The 27,026-nt window shown below is 45.9% G+C and overlaps 1 protein-coding gene across 4 annotated transcripts in view; it reads right to left on the bottom strand.

Moving 5' to 3' along the window:
- Positions 1-25,026, bottom strand: part of LOC119308057 (fructose-bisphosphate aldolase-lysine N-methyltransferase, chloroplastic-like) — a 33,172-nt gene extending 8,146 nt beyond the window's left edge. The window contains exons 1-11 of one of the 4 annotated variants that reach the window (XM_037584174.1): positions 24,653-25,024; positions 24,499-24,574; positions 23,211-23,416; positions 23,012-23,098; positions 22,839-22,931; positions 12,579-12,733; positions 12,355-12,439; positions 12,199-12,285; positions 12,004-12,123; positions 7,403-7,504; positions 7,156-7,324 (exon numbers count right to left, since the gene is read on the bottom strand). In XM_037584174.1, coding sequence (XP_037440071.1) covers positions 7,157-7,324; positions 7,403-7,504; positions 12,004-12,123; positions 12,199-12,285; positions 12,355-12,439; positions 12,579-12,733; positions 22,839-22,931; positions 23,012-23,098; positions 23,211-23,416; positions 24,499-24,574; positions 24,653-24,976 — 1,503 coding nt within the window. In that variant the 5' untranslated portion in view covers positions 24,977-25,024 and the 3' untranslated portion in view covers position 7,156. Of the gene's footprint in view, positions 1-7,155; positions 7,325-7,402; positions 7,505-12,003; positions 12,124-12,198; positions 12,286-12,354; positions 12,440-12,578; positions 12,734-22,838; positions 22,932-23,011; positions 23,099-23,210; positions 23,417-24,498; positions 24,575-24,652 lie in introns of those variants that run through there. The other 3 variants (XM_037584177.1, XM_037584175.1, XM_037584176.1) reach the window with 3 other exon arrangements.
- Positions 25,027-27,026: the final 2,000 nt, after the last annotated feature.

Raw genomic sequence — 27,026 nt, 5'->3', positions numbered from 1 at the left:
GAAATATACAAGATATTTGGGTATATACCACCTTAGAGGTTGCAGCTTTGGGTATATAGAGTTAATTGCACAAAAATACCACAATTGGGGCTAGGTTAATGAATTGGTATCATTCTTATTTATCTTTTACAAATCAGTACCGGCTCTGAGGCAGAGTAATGCAAAGGCACTGATGGCCGGTTGATGACGTTTTGACAGCAATCCTGTCTAGTGGGACCCACAGTCAGCAATGATGTGGCAGCATATGTTGCACCGAAAGACCTGGGAGGCAGCCGAGGGCTTCCCGGAGTTACACTGCATGCGATTGGAGGGGAGGCAGGAAGTGACGAGGACCGATTCATAACCACCTTGACACCGCGAGCACGTGAAGGTTGTCGATGGTCGTCGAGGATCAACGGATCCTTGTCGCCCGCGGTAGAGCTTGACGGAATCACATACGCGACCCTTTTCTTTTGAAATTGAGCTGGGCGAGATGCTAGTGGGGTTAAAAGGGTGGCAAGGACAGGAGGAATTGGAGAGGGAAGCCATGGTAGCGACAGGATATTGCTCGGTTTGGTGGCGGCGATTCTAGACGGAGCCGAAGATGACGAGGCTCGCGGACAAAATTGTGCATGCTTGAAGCTTAAGAGAGGGAGTAGGAATAAATGCAGGGTAGAAGGAGAGTTTCGGAGTGCTTTTTGAGGGCTGGCAACAAGCGCCGGGAGGCCGTCACTGGAGGAGCTCGGCATGGTAATGAACGACAAAGGCAGCATGCTGCGGCGATGTGGACGTACTCAGGGGCTGCGGAATACGCAAAGGAAGCGAAGGGGAGGCAGCAGGAAAGCTCACTGTTGGCCCGGCAAGGTGGAGATGGGAGTGCCGAGAACAGGCTCGCCCGCATACATGCGCTCTGGCGGTAGAGCGGCGAGTAGCACAGGAAGTAGATAGAGAGACGCACATCGGGCATTGAGACGTGGGAGCACGTTGGTGCGAGAAACCGCTAGGTGGAGGTGGAAAGAAAGGGTTGAGTGGCGTCGGTTTCATGCACACAAGGTGCTCGATGGAAAGTTTGCGGCTCAGGAGGAAGAAAGGGAGGATGCCGAGCAGGGCATTGCTCCTGCGTAAGCAATGGAGCATAGGGGAACAATGGTGCTGGGGAGGGAGAGTGATGGGGTGTTAGATGCACGGTAGGAGCAGCGTTTTAGTTCCCAAACCTCTCCAACACCAATGCTTCCATGATGTAAGCTGGTTATGTGTTGGCCTCCTTTCCTGTCACGAGAGAGTGACAGGTGTATCTGCTGTGATGACGACATGTTGCCATCCACCCAACAGTTGCAGTGTTTGATGGGGAGGAGACCCCGTCCACCATGATATACGTGGTTACACAACTCGGAATCACAATAGATATATGAGTTATTCCTGATGGTTTCTTGTTCTCCATTTCTTGGTCAGACCTGCGGTACTTTGTCTTATAAGAAATTATCTACCTTCTTGGGTGATCTAATCTTTATTTGATTTGTACGAACAAGATGGTGACGGTGCAGGCTAGCACAGTGCACAAGATGCTCCGAGCTACAGAGGGTGTGTCCAGCATTTTCACAAGGCCATTTGTGCCAGAACTTTTTGTTGTCAAACAACATTCTTGTGTACGTGACAAGGGGCTGCGCCGTATCTTCTCTGGTAGATATCTTGGTAGTTCGGCTAGGTGGTTAGCTAGAGTTTATCTCCTCTTTGTAATCTTATCTCTACTTAGCTTCTTCTCCAAGATGTAATCTAAACTGTATGCGCTATCAGGGAGGTGCGCCCCTGCCTATAAACACGTACGGCGTCCCCTCTGGTTGAGGCAAGACGCTTTCCGCCATCGCACATGGTAATCAGAGCTATTCTCTTCCACGTCTAAACCCTAGAACTCCATCCAGTGCAACTATGTCGTCTTCCTCTTCCTCCGGTGCCTCCCAGGCTGGCCCCAATGGCCAAGTCACGGAGAGGCTCTCCCGCACCAACTACGTCCTCTGGCGCGCGCAGATCGTGCCGCAGCTGAGGGGCGCAGGTGTCTTCGGCTACGTCGACGGCACGACACCGGAGCCGGCCAGGATCCTCCACACCAAGGACAAAGAAGGGAAGGAATCCACCGAGCCGAATCCCCTCCACTCCATCTGGGTGCGAGAGGACCAGCAGGTGCTCGGGTACCTGCTAAACAACCTCACCAAGGAGGTGCTCGTGCAGGTGACCGCGATCACCACGGCGCGCGAGCTCTGGGCGGCGCTGTCGAGGATGTTCTCCTCGCAGTCGCTGAGTCGCGTAAACAACATCAGAACCTCTCTGGTGAACGCCCAGAAGGGCAACAAGACCGTCGCCACCTACTTCGCCGAGATGCGTGGCCTCGCCGATGAGCTGGCCGCCGCCGGAAAACCTCTCCAGGATGATGAACTCATCTCATACATCCTGCACGGCCTCGACATGGACTACCAGCCACCCGTTTCTGCCCTCGACGCCCGCATCACCCCGGTATCCCTCGATGAGCTTTTTTCAATGCTTAGTAATTTTGATCAGAGGGTGGCGCAGTACCAGGGATCGGGCGGCTTCAAGTCGTCGGCTAACGCCGCGACGCGCGGGCGTGGCGGCTACGCTCGTCACCGTGGTCCTCCTCGCTCCAAGGGCAAGCAGGGGAGCGGCGGCAGCAACGGCGGGTCCAACTCCCGCGGACGGCCCCACTACACCAACACCAGGGGCCGTCGCGGTGGTTCTTCCAGGTCACGCCCAGATGCGGTGCGCTGCCAAATCTGCGGCAAACCGGGCCACGCGGCAAAGGATTGCTGGTACCGGTTCGATGAGGATGAGGCCTCCTCTGAAGATGAAGAAAAAGTTGCCACTGCTGCTGACGGTTCATATGGCGTCGATACCAACTGGTATCTTGACAGCGGCGCAACAAACCATCTCACCGGCGAACTAGAAAAGGTGACACTCAAGGAGAAGTATCATGGCAAGGACCAGATACACACTGCAAGTGGTGCAGGTATGAGGATATGTCACATTGGTCATTCAGTTTTTCGTACCCCACTTCGAAAATTTCATCTTCGGAAAATTTTGCATGTCCCTAGCACTGACAAGAACCTTCTATCTGTTCATCGTATCACACTTGATAATCATGTTTACATTGAATTTCATCCTTTTTTTCTTCTTGATCAAGGATCAGGTCACGAGGAGAACTCTTTATCGAGGTAGATGTGTTCGAGGTCTTTACCCGTTGATTCCGGAGCTTCAAAGATACAATAAACAAGCTTGTGGTGCTATCAAGCTTTCGGCCACACGATGGCATGACCGTTTAGGGCATGCTTCATTTTCCTTAGTTGATCGTTTACTCAAAAAGAATAAACTCCCGTTTGTTGGGGAACGCAATATTGAAACCATTTGTGATTCTTGTCAGAGAGCAAAAAGTCATCAACTCCCTTACCCTGTTTCCACTAGTGTCTCTACTTAACCATTGCAATTAATTTTTTCCGATGTATGGGGTCCTGCCCCAAGCTCTTTTGGTAGACACACGTACTATGTCAGTTTCATTGATGACTACAGCAAGTTCTCTTGGCTCTACCTTCTTAAAAAAAGGTCCGAAGTTTTCCAAGTCTTTAAAAACTTCCAAGCTCTTGTTGAACGGCAATTTGATAGAAAGATTCTTGCTGTCCAATCCGACTGGGGTGGGGAGTACGAAAAACTCAACTCCTTCCAAACATTAGGAATTTCTCACCATGTGTCATGCCCTCACGCTCATCAACAGAATGGGTCTGCAGAACGTAAGCATAGGCACATTGTTGAAGTTGGCCTTGCTCTCTTGGCCGGAGCTTCTATGCCCCTAAAATTTTGGGACGAAGCATTCCTCACGGCCATACACATCATAAACATGCTCCCTAGTAGGGTTATCAACAACGAAACTCCCATAGAACGACTTCTCCACGTAAAACCAGACTATAAATCTCTTTGTGTGTTTGGATGCGCATGTTGGCCAAATCTCCGCCCTTACAACAACCGCAAGCTTATGTTTCGCTCCAAACAGTGTGCGTTCCTTGGGTATAGCGCTCAGCACAAAGGTGTCAAATGCTTAGACATCTCGTCTGGTCGTGTCTACGTCTCTAGAGATGTTGTTTTTGATGAGACAAAGTTCCCCTTTGCTGATCTTCACCCCAACACCGACGCCTTACTCCGTCAAGAAATCCTACTCCTTCCACCTCAACTCTCTGGTTATGATCAAGGGGGACACGAGAAATGTGATGATCATTTGTTGACTAATCCTCCTAACCATTTGCATGAGTCTTGTGATGTTCCAGGAGATCATAGCGGTGAAAATGGTGAAGAAAATGAAGAAAACAGTGCAACACACCGTCCATATCGCGTGTGTCACGGCAGAGGGAGCAGATCCGCCTCGGGATCCGGCGCGCCAGGTGCGGCAGGCGAATCCGCCTTGGGATCCGGCGCGTCAGCTGCGACAGGCGAATCCGCCTCGGGATCCGGCGCGTCAGCAGCGGCAGGCGAACCTGCCTCGGATCCAGCCGCGACCGACTCCGCGTTGGCCACGCGGCCTGCTGTGGTTGGTGGTGGCGGCTTCACCAGCCCGCACCAATCAGCGGCTGCCATGCGCCCGGCTCCCACGGGCCCGATCGGCTCGCGGTTTGGCGCTCAGCCGGCTGTGTACAAGCGGCGCGAGGCAGGGCGATCGGCTGGCACGGGCCCAGCTGCGGAAGGCGCGGGATCAGATGCCTGTCTCGATCAGCCCGTGGTCGCTGGTCGGGTGGGATCTTCTGCGCCGGTTTCCTCCTCAATGCCCCAGCCGCGAGCCACAGAAGATCATCCAGGAGCGGAACCTGCCGAGACTGCTGGCGCAGGCGGATCCGCCTCGGATCTGGCGCAGGTGGACTCATCTGCCGGATCTTCTGTGGCGCAAAACAGCGCTGTTGCACCACAACGTCGCACACGGCTGCAGTCAGGGGTAACTAAGCCCGTTAATTATAAACACATAACAAAATATGGTTTGATCTGCTCCACAGGTGAACCAGGTGAGCCCAATACGCTTGAGGAGGCCCTTGGTGATGAGAAGTGGAGAAAGGCAATGCATGAGGAATATGTGGCACTACACAAAAATAAAACGTGGCATTTAGTTCCTCCAAGGCAAGGTAAAAATCTCATTGATTGCAAATGGGTTTTTAGAATCAAACGAAAGTCTGATGAAACAGTTGATCGTTACAAGGCAAGGCTAGTTGCTAAGGGTTTTAAACAAAGATATGGCATAGACTATGAGGACACATTTAGTCCGGTGGTAAAAGCTGCAACTATTCGTCTTGTCCTATCTATTGCTGTTTCCAGGGGATGGAGTCTTCGACAGTTAGACGTACAGAACGCGTTTCTTCATGGTGTTCTGGAAGAGGAGGTTTACATGAAACAACCTCCTGGGTTTGAAAACAAACATGCACCCTCTTATGTATGCAAGCTTGATAAAGCACTGTATGGACTGAAGCAGGCCCCCAGAGCATGGTATTCTCGTCTCAGCAAGAAGATGCAAATGCTTGGATTTGTTCCTTCAAAGTCTGACACTTCATTGTTTATTTACAATAAGGCCAATACATCAATATTTGTTCTTATATATGTTGATGATATTATCGTCACAAGTTCATCTGATGAGGCAATAACAGGACTGTTGAAGGACTTAAGTGCTGAGTTTGCTCTAAAGGATCTTGGGGACTTGCACTATTTCCTAGGGATTGAAGTGAAGAAGCACAAGGATGGACTTCATCTCTCTCAGGAAAAATATGCAAATGATTTGGTAAGAAAAGCTGGGTTGCAAGGCTATAAACCTACCACCACTCCTTTGTCTAGTACAGAAAAATTGTCTCTCACAGAAGGAACACCCTTGAGCTCAGAAGATAGCACAAGATATAGAAGTCTGGTGGGTGCACTTCAATATTTAACCCTCACTCGACCTGATATTTCTTTTGCTGTGAACAAGGTGTGTCAATTCCTTCATGCACCAACCACAGTTCATTTGACTGCTGCAAAACGAATAGTAAGATATGTGAAAGATACTATGGGTATTGGCCTCAATTTTAGCAAGTCATCTTCCACTCTTGTTAGTGCATTCTCTGACTCAGATTGGGCAGGATGTTTGGATGATAGACGCTCCACTGGTGGTTTTGCAGTGTTTCTTGGATCAAATCTGATCTCTTGGTGTGCCAGAAAACAAGCTACTGTTTCAAGGTCCAGCACAGAAGCAGAGTATAAGGCACTAGCTAATGCTACTGCAGAAATTATATGGGTACAATCCATTCTTAAGGAACTTGGTGTGAAAATCACTCAAGCTCCATGTCTATGGTGTGACAATTTGGGTGCAACTTATCTCTCAGCAAATCCAGTTTTTCATGCAAGAACGAAACACATTGAGATAGATTTCCATTTTGTCAGAGAAAGAGTTGCTAGTAAACTCCTAGACATTCGGTTTATACATTCTCAAGACCAGGTTGCAGATGGGTTTACTAAAGCCTTGCCTATACGAAGCTTTGAGAACTTCAAGTATAATCTCAACTTGATGAAGTTGTGATTAAGGGAGGGTGTCAAACAACATTCTTGTGTACGTGACAAGGGGCTGCGCCGTATCTTCTCTGGTAGATATCTTGGTAGTTCGGCTAGGTGGTTAGCTAGAGTTTATCTCCTCTTTGTAATCTTATCTCTACTTAGCTTCTTCTCCAAGATGTAATCTAAACTGTATGCGCTATCAGGGAGGTGCGCCCCTGCCTATAAACACGTACGGCGTCCCCTCTGGTTGAGGCAAGACGCTTTCCGCCATCGCACATCTGTGTCTTGATGCATTCAGCACGAACAAGCCCATCATTGAAGTGTCTTCTGGGAATGGCCACGGTGATGAGAGGAAGAATCATTAGGAGTGTGATACAGAGAACAGAGGAGGGAGCAAGAAGCAGACGAGCTGGTCTTACACCAGGTTTTACATGAGAAACTCACACTTTTTCTTTGCAGCAGAAAACTAAGCCAAAATTCGCACTGCCTAAGATCTTGTGGAAGATCCGGTACTTTGGGAGGTATTTAAATGAACCAGATTGTATACATATATCCAACATAATTTGTGGTGATATATAACAAACTTTATAAAAGCATATAGAGCGTTGCCAATGATACCTTATTTCAATTCAGGAGCATATAGAGCAGGGCAAGGTGATACGGTATGATCAGGCAAGCCACTTATGAACTCGTTAGCAGCCTGAAGACAGCCATGCAGCATTTTCTTCTCTAACCTTACAAGTCTAGTAGCAACTTCTTTCTTTGGTTCCAAACTGCCATCGGCCAACTGGCAAACACAAAAGCAGTTCAGTAATGTAACAGAGAAATGAGGAAAATATATACACAAGAACCCACGGCTCGTTACCATTGCTTCGTCCTCGTCCAAAGTAGTCGGATAACCAGCCAATCTTGATTTCAGGTAGACAACAAGTTGGTCAAGTACAGCTCGCTCTGAGCATGGACTAACCTAAAGAATAGCAGTTTTAGGTGACATGTCGCATCTATAATACCTAAATAGTTCATCCCCACTAACATATTTCTCTTGACATGCAGCCTATCCACCTCAGCAGCCTTGACACATCAGCAATCATGCCCTCTAAAAAATTATTCAGCAAAAAAAATCATAGCATGCATATTGGCCGGTCATGCATTCAGTTTCCAGCTGAATGTGTTGTCTGTTCGTTTCATCGTGCCATTAAACCACCGATCCAGTCAGCTTCCCCCTTCCCACCTCCCCCCATGGCCCCACCACAAAAAGAAAAGCAACCGGCGCACAAACACAAGTGAACGACTTAAACAGGGGAACAAAACATGATTTTTTTTCCAAGATCTCAGCTCCGAGAGATATCTAGAGAGGCGCTTCGGAGAACGGAGATGTACGGCTTCTGCTCCACACACCCCTACGGATTCGCCGTCCTGGTTGACGGCGTGCTGGGCTACCTCCGCCGCGGCAGCACCGACTCCCTGGCGGGCGGCGCCGACCTAGGCGGGCTCCTCTAGAAAAGAGACCAATCATTTGGTGTGGGGGATGTGTGGCGATCGCCTCCGACGGCTCTTCGGCTCCGGCATGACTGCCAGTCCGAGGCTCTCCGGCTTCGCCATGACCACGGGTTCGCCTCCCACGACTCTCCGAGATTGAATTGTCCCGTTCCAGGTTGGTTCCTATGGCTTTGGCCGCCGGTCCTTCTTTGACGGCACCGCTGATGCACCTCACCTATTCTTTTCATCCTCCCCTACTGACTACTGTCTCCGTTCCTGAAAGTGCAGGTAGAGGAGAACATGGTGTTCCTTTTTCCCCAATTGGCAGTGGAGTATGTATGAGCCCTCTATGGTTGTTGTCTATTTGTATGCAGAGGCAGGCTCGCCCTCAAGAAGACCCATCTATGGACTGACACTCTCAACCATCCACATCGGCTTTACCAAATCGGCTTCAGAGATTGTGCAATGATCTTTGTGCTGGTCCAATTTTGGTTGATTCATGAATATGGGTAACACTAACTACTTTGCTTTTTTTGCGAAAACTAACTATCTTTATACAATTACTGAACTTTTATCCATACTTTTTACGGTTATATCAAAGCCACAAGAACTCACAACGTTCTTTTCCAACAGTTAAGATAGGGCTTCTGTAACTTATTTTGATCCAAACCACTGGTAGTATTTTGGGCTTAGTTCTGTAGACTTTTATTCTTATTATTATCTGATGCAAGATTATTTTCTTCCATTTACTATCCACTTTTTTCTAATCTTTTATTAGATCGTTGACAACTTCATCTCCCTCCTGCAGTTAGTGACAACTTTGTCTCCCTCCGGAGGCGACCAAGCTGATCTGCAGTTAGTGACAACTTCGTTTTATTTTAATGCACAGATGACCGGTACTCTCCATACATGTGGATATCCAATCACAACACACTCAATCCAAGAAATGCAGCCTTCAAGTACCTGGTATGCTACACATCCCTCAGTGCCAAACTTGGGATTTTCATTTTGTTTTTGAATTGATGTCTAACCTTTGCAAATACTGAGAGGAAGACGAGCAATGTGATCCAGTATTGGAAGTAGCATCACTATTTTTCATGTATTGCACTCATAGGCAAGATCTCCTTTTCTTGGTTTATTTAACTATCTGTTCATATGTGATTTAGATTTACACTACGTTTTTCGTCAAAATTCAGTTATAGGTCAAGGCATCACATATTAATGATCGTGCTTCCTATTGGTGTTGTATTCACATGACGAAACAAGTACTATTTTCATGTTCGTAATAATATACCCCTTCATCTTATTTGATGAAAACAGCAAGAGCATTGCCAGTGCATAAAAGGAGAAGAAAGACATAAGATTACAACTATAAACAGGTTCTATACCTTGCCTGAATCCTAATTATGGATTACTCACTCGACATGGACTCTCTTATTTATTCCCACTGGTGTATACCATACAATTCCATGTTATTATGTATCGAATATATTTCTTTGCATTAATGCTATCGATTTCCCGGTCCTGTCATGTTTTCTTTGGTGCAGCTTATACTTTTTTATTGCGCAACATTCCTTCTCCCAACCGAATCTGCACTCCAACAGCCAATTTCCCTTTCTATCTTCTCTCTCACACATTGATTTTTTTTGCATTTTTTAACACAAATTATGTTAGTTTGTGAGAGGTAGTACAATCTCTATCCCATGCTTATATCAATGGGATTGAATCTCATGTATAATAGCCTTTGTTTCTTCACGTCTTTCAGTGGATGTCCATTCTTCTGCTACTGCACTTTCGTACATCCTTTGTTTGTTGTAATTTGATTTGTGGTGCTGAAGGTCACTATTACTTATTTTTGTTGAGATATATTGCCCTGGTCAACTGTTGAACTATTTCTTTCCCTTTGTGATGATAACATTTTTAGTATGAAAAATCAGATTATTGATGAATTGATCAGGTCTACTCCGTTCGACATCTTAACATGATGAAAGAAGTACCTCCGCAAAAAAGAAAAGCATGGTATGAAAATACCATCTGAAGGCAAAAATAGTCTCTTCAAGATTTCAAGTGCCTTATATGGAATGCCTCTTCCTACTATATATGTATTACAAATTCACTGTTGACTCTAATTTTGTGTGCCATACAGTACTGTTATGTATAACAGCTCACAAATTATGCTATTTATATCACCTTACTATGTGTTACCATGTGATTTGTGTTGTTCAGATTAAACACATTTTTAAGCGTAACTTTGTGGTTCACAAATTCTTTTTATTTCACTGGAAAAACATTTTTAAAATGTTTGAAAAGCTTATCTATCTCTAGATTATTCATGAGTGTTGTATTCAACACAAGGCTGTTTGTATGTTGCAATCTTATGGACTTTCAACCATAATCAAATAGTTTTACAACCGATGATTCATGTACGGATCTTAGTAATGAGCATATGTTACCGCAGCAACGCGCGGGGTATTATCTAGTTTTATACAAACTATCGTGCCATAATCCTGAAGGGGAGCCTTGGCGCAGTGGTAAAGCTGCTGCCTTGTGACCATGAGGTCACGGGCTGGAAACAGCCTCTTACAGAAATGTAGGGAAAGGCTGCGTACTATAGACCCAAAGTGGTCGGACCCTTCCCCGACCCTGCGCAAGCGGGAGCTACATGCACCGGGCTGCCCTTTTTTTTATCGTGCCATAATCTCTTGGTTGGCGGTTTTTCTCTACATTGATAAGAAGTCACACACACACACACACACACACATATATATATATATCCCTAGTTTTCACCCATTGTAATGCAGATAAATGATGCTAGTGTCCCAGCCACCGCTCATTTCGTTTCAGTGAATATATGGTTAATGTCAACCAGATATAATCCAGTACAAAATACCAGGTGGAAACCTTTACTTGACTAGGATCTTGAGCATGCCAAGAAAAGGCTTCAAAAGTAAAACCAATTTCCAGATTACATGTTGTGCTGTCTTCAATCTCTTGCTAAAATTTCAACCAAAGGGAAAGTACGTATTTTGAATTTTTTGCAAAACCAAGCAAGTTCTCTACATCAAGGGCTGCCCTTTTTTTTATCGTGCCATAATCTCTTGGTTGGCGGTTTTTCTCTACATTGATAAGAAGTCACACACACACACACACACACACACACACACACACATATATATATATCCCTAGTTTTCACCCATTGTAATGCAGATAAATGATGCTAGTGTCCCAGCCACCGCTCATTTCGTTTCAGTGAATATATGGTTAATGTCAACCAGATATAATCCAGTACAAAATACCAGGTGGAAACCTTTACTTGACTAGGATCTTGAGCATGCCAAGAAAAGGCTTCAAAAGTAAAACCAATTTCCAGATTACATGTTGTGCTGTCTTCAATCTCTTGCTAAAATTTCAACCAAAGGGAAAGTACGTATTTTGAATTTTTTGCAAAACCAAGCAAGTTCTCTACATCAAGGGCTTAGCCTAGCACCAGTTTAAAGACTTATAACCACTATGCAGGTCATGAACGGGTTGGTTACTTTAGGGAATACTACTTTGTTCAACTTGAAAATCTAAACCGAACCATCCAAATAGAAGCCTCATATAAACCTAAGCAAACAGAAGGTGAATTCAAAGGGTTACAAACAAGAAGCCAAAAAAGCCTTGTTCTTTTGTATATATTGCAAATCTGCTGAGACCACGTGGACTCGTATTTTTTAAAATCGTTTGGTGCATGGTGTTGCATTGTTATCATGTTGCTCCTATATTTTTCACGATATTTGACAACATCTAAGCGGGTGTTCACTTTGCTCGGCTACGGTTAACTAAAGTAAGCCTATGTGTAAACCACCTGAGATACAAGTCAAGCTTGATATGAAATAACAGGAACTGCCCCATATAGGTCAAACACCATTCACGACAATCTAGAGATCAAATAGTAATTTATCAAATGCAATATGTTGCAATGTCAAGGATGGTAAGCCGGCTTACTGGACATGTATCACCTTCTGACGAAAGTATACATTGCATTTCATCTGGATCTGAAATGTATCCTAGTCTCAAGTATGGCAGCATTTCAGAAATAGTTTCCTTCTCTTTGCCTACACAGACCTGAAAAGTGAGGCATATCAATATTCAACACATTCTACTCTCAACTAAATAGGAAAAAGGAATTGAAAGTCCCACTTGGAATTTTTGGATAGCAAGCTTTCCATTTCTTTGAGCGACCATTCTCTTCTCTTGGTATTGAGGATCTTCAGTGTTTAGGGATGCCTGTGATAATAATTTAGGCTTGGTTACAACAACCAAATAAGGACTGTAAAACAGTTTTAGAAATCCCACCTCGATTGCTATGCGATCATATGGATTGTCTTCATCAACAAAACCATAATTGAGAAGCAACCTGGAGTTTGGTTGAGGCCCACACCTGGATATTTATATATTTAAAATCATTGCATACAAGAACAGTACATGAGATCTGTCTACAACATAAATTAAAATCAGCATCCTAATTGCCAAATATAATGAATGAGGACAAGATCAATGCACTGAAGCAAACATAATACCAAACAATTATCGGTTCTCCTGCTTTGTACGGCCGATCGACCAGCAATCGAACAGAACCATCAACAGCAGTCAGCATTGCTTTGCAGTTGCTCTTGTACGTCAACAGTGGTGGGCCCAAGGGAACTAGTGCAAATCTTCGAGCTAAACTAACCTTCTGCTCTTGAGATAAGAAGTACAACAAAGTCAATGGAATGCAGTTTGGGTATGGAGAAATCACAAGCAATGCAATGTTGTTCTCACACAAAAAATTAAGCAAATAAGACAGATTTAAAAAAAAATCTGCACTAAATATGGAAAGATAATCTAGAGACAGTTGAGCATTGACTGCGAAAGAACAAAATATGTAACTTACAAACTTTTCTAGTGTTACGCTCAAACACTTCATCTACCGTTTGTTCACGATCGTGGTAAGTGTGTCTCGCCCGATTCTATCTCCCTATCGCTTTCATCTCCCTTCGCTAACCCAGCCACCCAGGACCCAACAGGCGCACCGTACTTTCGCTCAACCCCCTCTGTCATATTGATTCCCCATCACCACCATGTCGGCGGTCGGCTTAGTCGAACTCCGCCAAGGCGCTGCCCCGCACTGATCCCGCGTGGCCACCAACGCGACACAGCGTGGCGGAGTCAGCTCGAACCAGCGCTTCTCCCGGGCCGCGCAGCACCACAACCATCGGTCATCTACCCAAAATCCGGCAACCGTCCGCGGTAGCACCGTCTCCTCCTGTCCTCCAACGGACCACGGCCATACCCATGCCACCATCCACGTCGCACCGCTGTCGTCCCCATCCAGGTGGGCCACAGTGTCGCCATCGAGCTCAAACCGCACACCCACATCCTCGCCAAGCCGGCGCCATCTCCGATCTCATGGGGTGCCATCCCCCAGCCCCATAGTAGGCACAGCATGTATAGGTCCAGTTACCACCATTGCATTTTGATGTAGCCCACCTCAGTTACCATTGTTCCTGTGATATAGTTACCAATTACCTATGTTACCTTACCACAATGAAAATGATGTAGTTATCTACATTTCAGAGTTATCATCATAAAATTACAGTTATTGAACTCTATAATTATAATTACCACCATGGCACTGATTTAAGTTTCCCACCTATTCAGGTTACAATTATCATCAAAGCATTGTGTAATTAACCCGTAGTTCATGTTAGAGTTGTCACCTATCTTCCGTTGATATAAATATAGATGCCCAACTTCCGTTGCAGTTACAACACCATGGCAAGTGAATGTGATTATCCAGTTGCCTAGGTTTCCAGGTATCAACATGGCACCGACAGCCACCCAGTTGTTTATGGTATAGTAACCATCATAGCACTAGTATAGTACCAATCATCCAAGTTATTGTTCAAAAAAAGTTACCCATCATCCAAGTTACAATTACCAACACCGCAATTATGTAGTTACCTTAGCTAATTGACCCAGCGCCTGTAGCTCTGCTCGAGGTCGTCCAAATCGACCATAACGCTGAAGGGAGCGCGTCGACCCAGCGCCTGCCTCTTTTCTTGAGTTTGTTAAAAGTCCTAGTCTTGAGCCCTTTAAGGATCAGTGTGTTAGCTCATTCTGCCTGCCCGTTGCTGCGTGGATGAGCGACGGAGACAAAGCACAGCCTGATCCCGAGCTCCTCACAGTACTAAGTGAACGTGGCGCTGGTGAATTGGGTGTCGTTATCAGTAATGATACGGTTGGGAACCCCAAAGCAGCACACAATTCCTATGAAGAGTTTGATCGCCGTATTCGCGGTGACCTTGGCGACGGGCTCGACTTCAGTCCACTTGGTAAATTTGTCAATGGCGACGTAAAGGTACTTGTAGCCCCCAACTGCTCGGGGGAATGGCCCCAAGATATCCAATCCCCAAACTGTGGAGGGCCATGAGAGGGGGGTGTTTTGAAAAGCCTGAGCGGGTTGACGAATCCGCTTTGCATGGAACTGACAAGCCTCGTAGCTTTGAACTAGCTCGATGGCATCTTGGAGGATGGTTGGCCAGTAGAAGCCTTGCCGGAAGGCCTTCAAACCAGCGTGTGTGACGATGCGTGGATGCCGCACTCGCCTCCAAGGATATCCACGAGCAGGTCGCGGCCTTCTTCCTGAGAAATACACTCAAGGAGGACCTGATTTGCACTACGCCGATAGAGATCTCCATCCATCACAGCATAACGCTTCGCTTGTCGGGCGATCCTCTCTACAGTGGCATTATGTTGGGGAAGGATATTTTCTTTCAGGTAACGTCGGAGATTGAGAACAGAAGGTCCGTGCTCACCAAGGGTGGTTTCTGGTCGGGAGTTCCTGTGATAGGATTCCCACATCCTTGAACTAGCTCACCAAGCTCAACGATGTCGAAAACCATGCTCTTAGTTCGGTATCTTTGGTGCCGAAGGTGACCATCAAAGACACATGTCCGACTAGTACAGTAACCCACCTCTAAATGGATTTGTCGGTTGCAAACGCCATGGGGGGCACTTGCATCTTCTCGAAGACAGCGGGTGACAGGATAGAGGCATGCGCCCCCGTCCACCAACATGTTGGTAACCTGGATGTTGTCGATCGTCGGAGAGACCACCAACGGGATAAGTGTTTCTGATCACCAGAGAGGTGGGGATGCCTCGATACTCGAAAGCAATGCATTGACTTCTCGCTCCAACAACTTGAGCTGTCGGCGCGGAGCGGACGTGGATGAGCTCCCATGGATGCATGCTGCAACTCTGGATCCTAGGGGGGCCGAAATGCCATCTTGATAGTCATGGTCCTCACCACCACTGCGTCTGTGGCAAAGATGGCGCTACCGCGTCAGGTGTGGCACTCCATGTCACGGCAAGCTCGGCATCAGTTACCAGCGAGGGCTTGGCTGTCTTTGCAATCCGCGAGAGCATGCCAAGCAAAGAGGTGCTCAGGGCACACCATACGCCAGTGTCCTCGAAGGCATCGGTCCTCTTCTTGCCGTCAAGGATGTCACAAAGATCTTCGGCGCACGTCGGGACAGAATTGATAACCGTGACATGAGGTCTACGACGGCACCTCCTAATCCCACCAAGCACAAGGCTTGATGGCTTCTGCGGTAGGGAGCCCTTACTAACATCTAGCGAGACGATACTTGTCTCGCTGACCTACGGGGCCTCCTGGCGTGGCCCCTTACCATGGTGACAAAGTACTCCATGAGCGACGCCTTCAACATTAAGATCCCCTTTAACAAGTACTCTGTGAGCGACACCTTCAACATCACCGACTTGGCCCCTTACCATGGTGACGAAGTTTTGGATTTGAGGAGGGATCTTCCCCATGGACATCACCATCGAGCCTACGCCAACATCCCAAGCGCCAAGTGAGCCAACAACTAGAGCACACAAACGTGGCATTGAAATCGAGGTGAACTCACTCCTCTTTGAACTTTGTACACATTCATATGAGACATGGCTACTACCTCAAATGCATACCCTAAGCAACTCAGGCACCAAGGGATTGACCATGAAGAAGCGAGGACACAAGGCTAAGTCAAAGCAGAAGAGAAGGAAGGTGGCAAAAGTCACGGCTACTACACAGCAACCAGACGTCCGGCCAACTACCCGGACGTCCGGTCGGCTACTTGGGCCTCTAGGTTAAGCCTGGACGAAAAGGCTCTCTGGATAGCCCGTATGGAACATCAAAAGGTTTTTCGCAAAGCCGAACGTCCTGCCAGCTACCCAGATGCACAACCCCTGAAGCGTGCAGCACGGGAGCCAACCCAGTCCAAGCACCGGCTATAGCCGCCAAACGTCCGGCTTGCCACCCAAATGGTCTGGCCTCTTACCGGACATCCGACCTGCCTACTTCCAGATTGGACGAGAGCCATGTATCCCATCTCCTAAGCCATGTCCCATCTCCTACCTCCCCCATCTTGGCCCTAGACTATATTAACCAAGTCTCTCGCTTTCTAGGGTTAGAAGCATATTAGACCTTCTTGAGAGAACTTTGCTCATCTACAGATCTACCCCTTCTCCATTGGAGACTAAGGCCTCCATTAGGAGAAGAATCCCAAGGGCTTTCCAAGACCTCCATATCCTTAGGATTGGGGAAGATCTATCTCTCAAGACCTCACTTCCCCTTAGGGATTTGGGAAGAACTTTACCTAGCTACTTGTTTCCTTTTGTTAACTGCGGATCTAGTACAGCCTCTTAGCTTGGATGCTTGGAGAGCACATGTGTGATGTGGACCTTGTTCTTCTAGTGAATTTCCCTTGTGTTTGTTGAGTTCTTGTGTGTTCTTCCTCTTGATCCCTCCAAATTGTGAAGAATTGGCACAATTGGGGCTTTGCCCTACATCATTTTGGGCTACTGAAGCCAGGTTGAATCTCCATATAAACCTCTTCTTGAAGATCTCCATGCAAGAATCCATTCTTGACATCCAATTGATGCAGTAGCCAACCAAAGTTAGCATCACAAGAAATAAGATTTCTTATTGTACTCACATTTGCAACTGGTGCAAAGGTCTGGTCATAGTCAATCCCGTAGGTTTAATTGTAACCCCTTGCCGCTAGTCTCGCCTTGTATCGTTCTACTTTCCCTTCCAAGGTTCTACTTTCCCTTCCAAGGTTCTACTTTCTCTTCTAGGGTTTGCTTGACGTTATACACCCATTTGCAAGTAACTGGACTTTTTCCTTCTGGAATAGGAACAAGATCCCATTTCTTCTCCTTTGCACATGTCTACTTGGGTCTCTCGAGGATGGTATATGTAACACCCTGAGTTTTGCCTCCTCATAACTTAGAGCTAATAGTGTTGTTAGGACCCTTAGTGGTGTTTGAATTTGTTTGAATTTAAATTTTTGCTTCTTAATTTGGATCTTTTGAATTTCTTCTTATTGAAATTGAATTGGATCTTCTGCTTGCATAAGGTGCTCTATCTCTTAGGAAAAATCCTATAGCTATTCTACTACAGTACTTCATCTCGAACTTTTACCACTGATCATGCGATGGGGAAAGCTCATAAAAACATTTTCTTACAAAAAGTATTTTTTCAAATTTAGGTTTTCAAAAAAAAACGACTTAAGGCTTGAACTACAAGTACTTAATTTAGGTGGAATAAAAACTTTGCAAAGCTATATTTGGATCATTTTAGATTAGGACTTCCCAAAACCACCAAAATATTATTTTCAAAAGTATACTACTCCCTCTGATCCATAGTACTTGTCGTTCAAATGGATGTATCTAATACGGATCGGAGGGAGTAGTATTTTTTATCAGCTTTTTCTCAAGGCCAAAAATGGTGCTTAATACGTTAAAAATATTCTCCTGTTTCAAAAATATATGAGAAAATTTAGAGAGGCTCAGGAGACATATAGTTTCCACATATATGAGTTTCAACCCATGGTCATGACTAAAATTTTGACTAGATCTACAATTTCAGCTCTGCCAATTTCTAGGGTTTGAAACTTCTACACAGAGAATTATCTCCAAAAATTCTCAAATAATTCATGCAGCCATAAATGTTGTCAAATATCCATCCTACCAAATTTCAGCAACCAGATCATCCATTAGCTTAGTGAAATATCTGTTTTTACATTTCATGCAGAAACTTTTGAAAATTTTGTGAAACAAAGTTACTTTGTTTTGCCTCAAATTTTTACCAGAGGTTTCTTATCCACTCGTCCTCATCCAGTGCAGGTGCCAGCACTCAGCTCAGCTCGGAAATGTCCAAACACCCCTGCCTAACCTTCTGGACAGTGTGTAAAACTGTAAATGCTGTCTTTTTCTCACCCTGGACCAAAGCCTTGCCACCTAGCCACCCCCAGGTTGACCCACATCAATTCCAGCACCGTGGCAACACCCTAGGCATCTTATTTCTCTCGCTGGCACTCTGGACAAACCAAGTCAGACCCAACAGTGCACTAATTGGCACTGCTCAGCCCCCTGCATTGCTCCAGTGCACCCCTGGCAGAAGGATCATGTCACAGCCCTCCTTGTGAACTCCCACGGGCGTTGGGCAAAGCCCCAGCTCTCCCACACCTCTTCTGTGATCGATGGACACTCGTGTCCGAAGCTGAGAGCACACTCCACGTGTGCCCCCAGCTGTCGATCCCTCCCTCTTCCAAAGCCATGCATCGTTGTCCTGGCACTCCCCCAAGACCCCCAGACAAGCTTACTCTCCCCCTCTCGCTCTTATTCTCTCCCAAACACCTTGGTCGGAGCTTGAGCGCGCTCCAGATTGAAGTTTTGACCCTCCGGTCGAAACTTGCTCTCGGGCGAGCATCAGGCCCAACTCTCTTTTCCAATCAGCTCAAAATCACCCAATCAAACCTTAGAACCAAAAGCCCTTTCGATTGACGTCGAAAACCCCGAATTCGAGCAGCTCGTCGCGGCCTCGGGTCACTGTGAAATCGGGCGGTACAGACCACCATTCGACCTCCTTCCTCTTCCTATAGCTTCATCTCATCGCTAGGAATCTCATGCGACTTTTATTTTCTAGCACCGCAACCGTATTCGAGTCATTCGTCGACGAGCTCGAGCACCACCGCTCGGGAGCATCACCGCCGTTAGGTTCTTCGTCGCCAGCCGGCATCTCGACCTCCATCCGATGCGATGTGCTCCCTTGAGCTCGCACATATCGCCGGCGCTTCCAACGGTGGCCGGTAGCACCTGCCATCGGCCGCCGACCGAGGCCCCTGTCTCCTCCATTATGGCGGGAGGAGGAAGACGAACCTACCCAGGGGCCCCGCCATTCAGCCGGCCAGCGAGCTGCCAGTAATTGATGGGTGGGCCAAACCATTAAGTGGAAATGGTTTTGACTGGATCCGCCTCCCCGCGACGGAAGCGTACTCCGAAGAATGCGCCTTCGACGTCACGGTCTTTTCTCGCGTGGCCGAGCGGCTAGGCCAGAACCAGTTCACTGCACCGCTAAGTCGCGCCCAATGCGCACTTCTGCCGCTCCAGATCGGGCCAGTTTTGGCCCAGTTAGGTATGCCCTTTTTCTTTTTCTTTATTCCAGAGACCTTGTTCAAATCCTAGGAATTCAAATGGAATCCAAATTTGATGCTTCAAATTCCTAGATGCTCCTAAATTCATGCTCTATCGAATGGAGTAACATGCACATTTTTCCAGTAGGTTTTTCTGTACTGTTATATAGCAAACCTAATGTTCTTTCATATAAAGTCAACCTTTAAAAGTTCCTAGAATATGTTAAGCTTCATGCACTAGCCAACGCAACCATAAGTCCCAACCGATGGAAAGGGCTAGTTCAACCCAAATATACTGTAACAGAATAATCATTTCTACACCAAATTTGGTGATTCAAATCCCTAGCTACTTCTAAGTTCATAACCTATTTGGTAAACATTTTTGCCATGCACTATTTCTACACCGGGAATTATTAGGCCATTTCTACATATGTAGTCACATTTGCAAATCCTAGGAAAATCATTTGAACTCCAGATCCAGTGAAACCAACTCCTAAATGTGTCTAAAATCTCAATCTATTTAATGAGTGCCTCTACTCATTTTTACAAAAGGTGTTTCTGTATAGCTCTTTAGCAAATCATTCTTCCTTTGATCCAACTTTAGTGAGTTGCCCAAAAATCCCTATAGCTCTAAAATCAGTAGGCTCACCTTGGTTATTTTTCATATAACCAGAGAAGTCCTAGAAAAGTAGAAGCAATATTTTGAGAGCACTTTTACGTTTCTGCCCTATGTCGTGTTGCTTAATGTGTTAAGTTTTGGCGTTAGATAACAATGTAAACGAAGGACTCAGACAAGGACCAGAAGCTTTTAAAGACTTTCCTGAGCCAGGCAAGCAACCTTTTGACCATGTTGATCACCCATATATTTTTCTCATTGAGTAGAACTATTTTCATGCATTGGAAACTATGATTAAATGCATTGCTAGTTTAGTTGATCCTACTTGCATGTTATAGGTGTTACCCTAGCTGCCGATAATACCTGTCCTTGTCAACCCGGGAAACATTTGGTGGGCATAGCTATATGCTATGGTAGTTGCTTAGCCATGCAAAATGGGTAGCAAGATGTAGGTTGGACAAAACAAACTTATTCAAGAGTTTTATGAAAACCCCGTCGGATGACATTGGTGCCCGAGGGAGTAAGTAAATGAAGGTTTTCATAAAGGATTAGATTTAAGCATGTGACCATCGGCCCAACATTTAGCGCAACCACGATACCCTGGTACGGGACAGATGTTACCTTGTTCGATACTAGTAGAGTGCCCACATTACTAGTGACGGGAGTGGACGTACTCACTCTCGATACGGAGTCGCTCTCAACATACTGAGGCGGCTTATCATGGTTTTTACTCGCATCGGGCACACCGTTGGTACCCTCATGTGTGTGTGATATGTTGAAAATTGAGGTAGCACCTCAGAAGCCAAGGCTATGATATGATGAGAAGTGTTGGACAAGGGGTAGGTACCAATCGAGTGGACTCTATTAGTGTCGTCTGGGAAAAGGTAACGATCGGGTGCTTATCTCAGGTGCAAAGTGAGTTTGTACAGTGAGATGTCGTGGTAGACACGGAAGTTCCCCGATTCTTGTAGGTAAAGTGTGCAACCTCTGTAGAGTGCAAAACTATTTGAATAGCCGTTGTCCTCGGTTAAGGACAGTTGGAATGACCATGCTTAGACTATGTCCACAAAAGTTGGTGATGATGGTGAGAATGGTGATGATATGAGAAAGATGATGATGATGGAAATGACGGTACGCGGTACCAAGAATTATGAGATGAGATGATCAAGTTGATGTTCAACATAAGCTATTATATCACCGTGGTTCTTCGGACCATGAGGCCTTGTTGTTTTGAAAACATAGGTCATGAGCATTTGAAAGTTAGCTTTCCGCAAACTGCTAAACATAGTGTAGAGCTTTCATTGTACTAAACCTTGCATGAATATTCTGCTATTACATATTTTGGGTTGCTTGCGAGTACATTCAAATGTACTCGCCTGGCTTGTCCCTGGCTATTAACTTAGCCAGGAATGGAAGACACTGGCTTTGAAGATGAGTTCTTCGACGACGCCCCTGCGAACTAGGCCGCTTCCCCAGTCAGCTTGCCTGTAGGTTATGGCTTACTACGTGAGTTCAAGCTACCGTCGATGTTTCTGCTGCAGTATTTCTTCTGGAGTTGCCTTTATGGCTTATCTATGTAAGACTAGACCATGATGGTCATCTCTATGTAAGACTTATTCGTGTTGTAATGGATGTATGCTTGTGATATCAGTTCATTGTACTTAGTGGCACACCGATCATGGGACCACTATTAGATGAGGTGGGTTCGATCTTATAGGCCAGTGCCCTCACAGTATACTACTTGACTCTCATATGTTGTGGGCCTATAGGTTTGAGCCCAATGACGAGCATGCAATGGAGGAGGTCAAGCACAAGAGAGCGCCTACACCATCAACGAGGGAAGCATGGAAGTGAAGAAGGACCCACGAATACGGCGGCCCGGAACGCAAAGACGGTGCCCGAAGGCCAGTGAGGCCCGACAGTCCAACCGTGTGTCTAACATGTCAGATAGCCCGACTTGGCATTGCTCTCTAGACCATGTCAGACTTTGGGTCGGACATGGGGTTAGAACCTCCAACATGTCAGACTATCAGGCTTAAGTTGGACTATCCGACTTTGCATGCATGCACTAAGATGGGCCCAACCCGTGTGTCTTCCTTTCCTACTTACCCTTCATAAGCGGACCTATATGTACCACTCCCCCGCCTCAGATCTAGGGTTAGCCAAGAAATGACTAGACATTAGAGCTTAGCTCATGTACCTCCCTTGTAGGATTACTCTTACATGGAGATTGCTCCCTTAGTGGAGATCAAGGCCTCTTGAGGGGAAGACTCCATAGGAGTAACAAGACCTCCACTTGCGGGAAGATTCATCCATGGAATTCAAGACCTCCATGTCTTAGGACTTGGGGAAGAACCCTAGCATGTTACATCTCTCTCTTGTGGATGATTTGGATCAACTATTTATCCACCTTTTGTTGCAACTTATGTGTCGATTTGTGCTAGTTTTCCTTGTGATTTCCCCCGTGTTCTTCCTCAAATCCACCTCCAATTCGTGAAGATTGGGCCATCCTAATGGCTTGCCCCATATCACATGTGATCTAATTAAAATGAAAAATATTTACAGCTAAACTGTTTAATTCATATGACACCATACATTACTTACTTGCGAAACAAATATTAAGCCCCGACTTGAAACAAATGGAGATAAATCAAATGGCGCAGGCGCCATGTTGGAGAACTACAAATAAATGCTTGGCATATTACCTGCAAATGAACCACACAAGACTGTACTGCAACAAATGCCTGCTTGAAGATCTCAAACGGAAACGCCTCAGTAGGTACATCAAAAGGGTATTGCTGCATAAAATTCACATGAGAATAAAGAACCGACGCAACAAACTCTCGTGGAAAAAAGATAAGGAGGATCAAGAAAATACCTTAAACAATGAACCTGCCATGAACCACAATGTATCAAGCTCATTATACTCTCTTCTTATTCCCTCATCTCTAACAACAACTTCATCCTGAATCATGAGAAAATCAAAGCTGGGATGTTTATGGTCTTCTCAAATATTAATTAATCTCAGATTAAAGAAATTAGATGATAAGTCAACATTAGTAGATACAAACACTAACCCTCATGGGGCTGCCATTCAGGTAATCCAGTTCACTTTCAGTCCATAAAAGAGGTGATTCAACAGCTAGTTGCCCCCTGCCTCGCTGACGATCAAGTTCTTTAATATACGGGTACCAAAGTGAATCTCTTCCTTGCTTCTTCTCATACATGAGATACAATGCCAAGCATGCCAGCTCAGACAATTTGTTTGTTGTTAACAATTCAGCTGCATGGTAGAAAAAAAACATAGCATTACATCATTTACATGTTCTTTTCTTGGTGTCTACATGAGAGCATTATGCCATTGGGAGCTGTAGTTGTTTCACTTTAGGAGAACCAATGCTATTAGGAGAAACATGACAGACATAAGCACCAAAAATTATTACTAATCCAGATAATGAGAAGACTCTGCATATCACATATGCAAAATACGTGACTTGAATAGAAGAAATATTATATCAGTTTCCAAGTGTTTCATGGTTAAACTACTTCCAGCCAAACTGTACTTATACTGTTCTTTCTCTTATACTAGTATCATGTAATTAATGTTTAAAAGCTAAAAACTCGTTGTTACAATCATAGCACAAAATAAACATCAAAGGGAATGCTACAGATAAATATGCAAATCAATTGAAGCTATTGAAGAATAGATAGGGATTATGTCCAAATTCCTAACTGATAATGCTCTTTTAGCTTTATAATCAACACCCATGTTAAGGTTGGAAATTGGAACACAAAATTTGTTCCCAAGTTCCAGCAAGGGCTATATTTGCACAAATCCTACACCACAAATAGGATGTTGCATTTTCTCCACTTGTGAGTGGGAAGACAAAAAATCAATTAGGACCACCTAACTCAGAAGAGACAACTGTTACTCTTTTTGACATAGAGATGAGCTTAACCGAAAAATGTGTAAGCATGACACTGTTGAGAAAGGTAATGTTAAATATCTGAATAAAGCGGATTCACAAACTGTCGCTGCAATTGAATCATGCTTCATAAAAGCATACGTCAGTGAACTCCAGATATACTCAGCACAGTTACTAACTTACAAAGAAAATTCCCCAGACCACATACGTATTGCTGGTAACAAGACTACCAAGAAACTACGTGGTATTGCAACACATAGAAGTGGAAAGAACATCTTACATAAGAAATGACCTGCACAATATTTCTACAAATTCTTTTCATATGTAACCTACTCAGGGCAGGAACGCTTTCGGCATAATACCATTGCAAATGCCAAATTCATTTATTAGATTACCAAATGACAGAACTCAGCCGGTCTAGAGCCAGAGGCCAACTCACCAACCGACTCGTCGCCGAGAACCCGCTCCAGCGTGACAACGAGCGACATGGGCACCTCGAACGCCACATCCCCCGCCTGTGCAAGCAAGCAGAAAGCCGCATCAGGATCGCATGTTCACCGCCGAATCAATAACTAACCCTGTTTGCTCAGTACCTCGAGGTCCTGCCCAGCAGCGACGAAGTGTAATGGCCGGTCTTTGCCCCCGCGAGAGCACGGGACGGGGCGCTCCAGGATGGCCACCTTGCCCGGCGGCAGCCCATTCGTGAGTAGCCAGTCAGAGAACCCGCCAGCGGAGGATGCGGACGAGCACGCCGCGGGGGCGGGAGGCCTCTGGGTCCCGGAGGAGGAAAGGAGGGTGTCGGCATGGCAGGCGGCGAGGCGGAGGCGGGAGCACGAGCGCGTGCGGGGCCGGGGGAGGCGGCGCAGGAAACAGGGGAGGAGGCGATGGTGGGTGCCGGACAAGGCGGAGGAGGCCATGAGTGGCGCTCGAGATTCGGGCGACCGGTTGGTGTGGATGAGGGAAAGGCGCGACTGGGCCAGGTGGAGCCATATTTTCCAAGCAAGATCATCACGGACAAGAGACATCGGATCCTAATTAGATTAGCCACCAAAGTGCTATTCTAAGCTCGAGCTCAGATGAGCTCGTTATCTCCATCGTGGGCTGGCACTAAGATTCGCACCGTGCCAGGTATTCATGTGTGTATTCGAAGTTGTATATTCCCATATCTCACTGACGATGGCCCACCCAAGCCCGGCGACGCCAACGGCCGCCCGCTTGGCGGCTCAGACGGGGGCAGTCGTCCTGTGCTACGGCTCAGACGTGGGATACCAAACGGTGGGCCTCCCGCCGCTTCATTATTTATGCACAGCAACCAATCCATCACCTTTCCCTGGACGATTCTTTCCCCCACAACCTCCCTTTCTTTCTTCAACCTCGCCACCAAGAACCAGATCAGGAACCATGACTACTTCATCTTCTTCGTCTCGGGCCGACGGCACACTCCCGTTGATTCCTTGCCCATCCTGTGGCGACAAGGTGGTCACCTTCATTTCATGTGCTGGGAAACGCTTCTACAAGTGCGTCCGAAAAGATACAAGTTTTTCATTGCAAGCAAAAGTCCATTTTAGCCATCCAGATCCCCTTTTCTGAACATGAACATGATTCATGCGGGTTGGGTTATGCATGTTTTTATATCCACGGGTACGTATCTGCCTGAGCTCAGTAAGTACGGCTTGTCTCTGCACGTACTGCAGCAGCCTATAGCCGTGTGTCCATCTTCCTCTCTTCACCATAAACCCAGGCGCGAGCATAAATTTGTGGACGACGGCCAGGCAGAGATCCAACCATCTCGAGGACTTGCTCGGCCACTACTCACTAACCTGCTCCTGGTTGCCACTATGCACTTCTTAATCTTCGTGTAGCGAAGTAATTAGTGCTATAATCCTGTAATGGCGACGGCCTCATTTACTAAATGCATTATGTAGTATGGTTTCCTGCAGGCTCGCATGTTATTGTCCTGTGTAGTGCTATCGCAACCTCTCTACTTGTTTGTCAGGATAGCGTAATGTAATCATGGTTATCTTTGTGTAATACATATTAAATTTATGTTCCTCCATATGGGAGTTGTTTCTTCAAATAATTTTCACGACTCATGCTACAACTAATAGTTTTAAACCCCACATACTTTTATTCATGTCTAGTGACATCAATCACAGACCTACTACTACATTTACTTGGTGTCTGCTGCATGCACAGCCGGCCACCCCCCGATCAGTCTACTCCGCTCCGTTCTCTGCGGACTGGTTGACACTAGCCTCGGAAGCAAGCCCCTCCCCAGAATTCTGAAACCACGCCACTCAAATTAAACAGACGTAACGAAGAAAGGGAAGTAGCAACCACGATCCACCTACAATGTCGTTAGCTCAAGCTGGCCTCCTTTTATGCAAACTCCCCTACAAGCTTGGTAGCGAGTCTGGCTGCATGTTGTTGTGCCACTATCCCATTGTATCCAGCTGTTCAAATTCCAAAATATTTTATGCAAGGTTCTGGGTTGTTCCGTCATATTCAATCCCACTCCTTCAGGAACCATTCCCCTGTTGTCAAACAATTTAAACATCGCGACTAATTCTATCTCACATGCCAAATCCAATCCTCGGCACGGAAGGTTATACACAAACACAAATTAAAGCCAATCAGCAAAGGCCATGCGTCCATGCGCCAGTCATCCTCAAAGATTTAGAAATAGCTGACACGGGTTTTAACACATGCACATTAGGATCAGCTTAACCAGTCCAAAAACCCAATAATAACTTAAAACAAGCATACATAACAATCCAAAACAAATATTTTACATTACTCAGTAGTCTCACAGATTGCATAGTAACCACAAGCACGTCAACAACAACTGAAACTCACATAAAAGATATGATCCTACTTTACATATCCAGCACCTAAAGCATAATAAACTTCCACATGAGACAACAGCTCCTAGCTAACACCTCCCCAGTGCAGAAGAAAACTATACAT

The sequence above is a fragment of the Triticum dicoccoides genome, chromosome 5B (genome assembly GCF_002162155.2).
Source record: "Triticum dicoccoides isolate Atlit2015 ecotype Zavitan chromosome 5B, WEW_v2.0, whole genome shotgun sequence".
Taxonomy (NCBI): domain Eukaryota; kingdom Viridiplantae; phylum Streptophyta; class Magnoliopsida; order Poales; family Poaceae; genus Triticum; species Triticum dicoccoides.
Note: the sequence above shows the minus strand (reverse complement) of the source record. Positions and strands in the feature narration are given on the sequence as shown.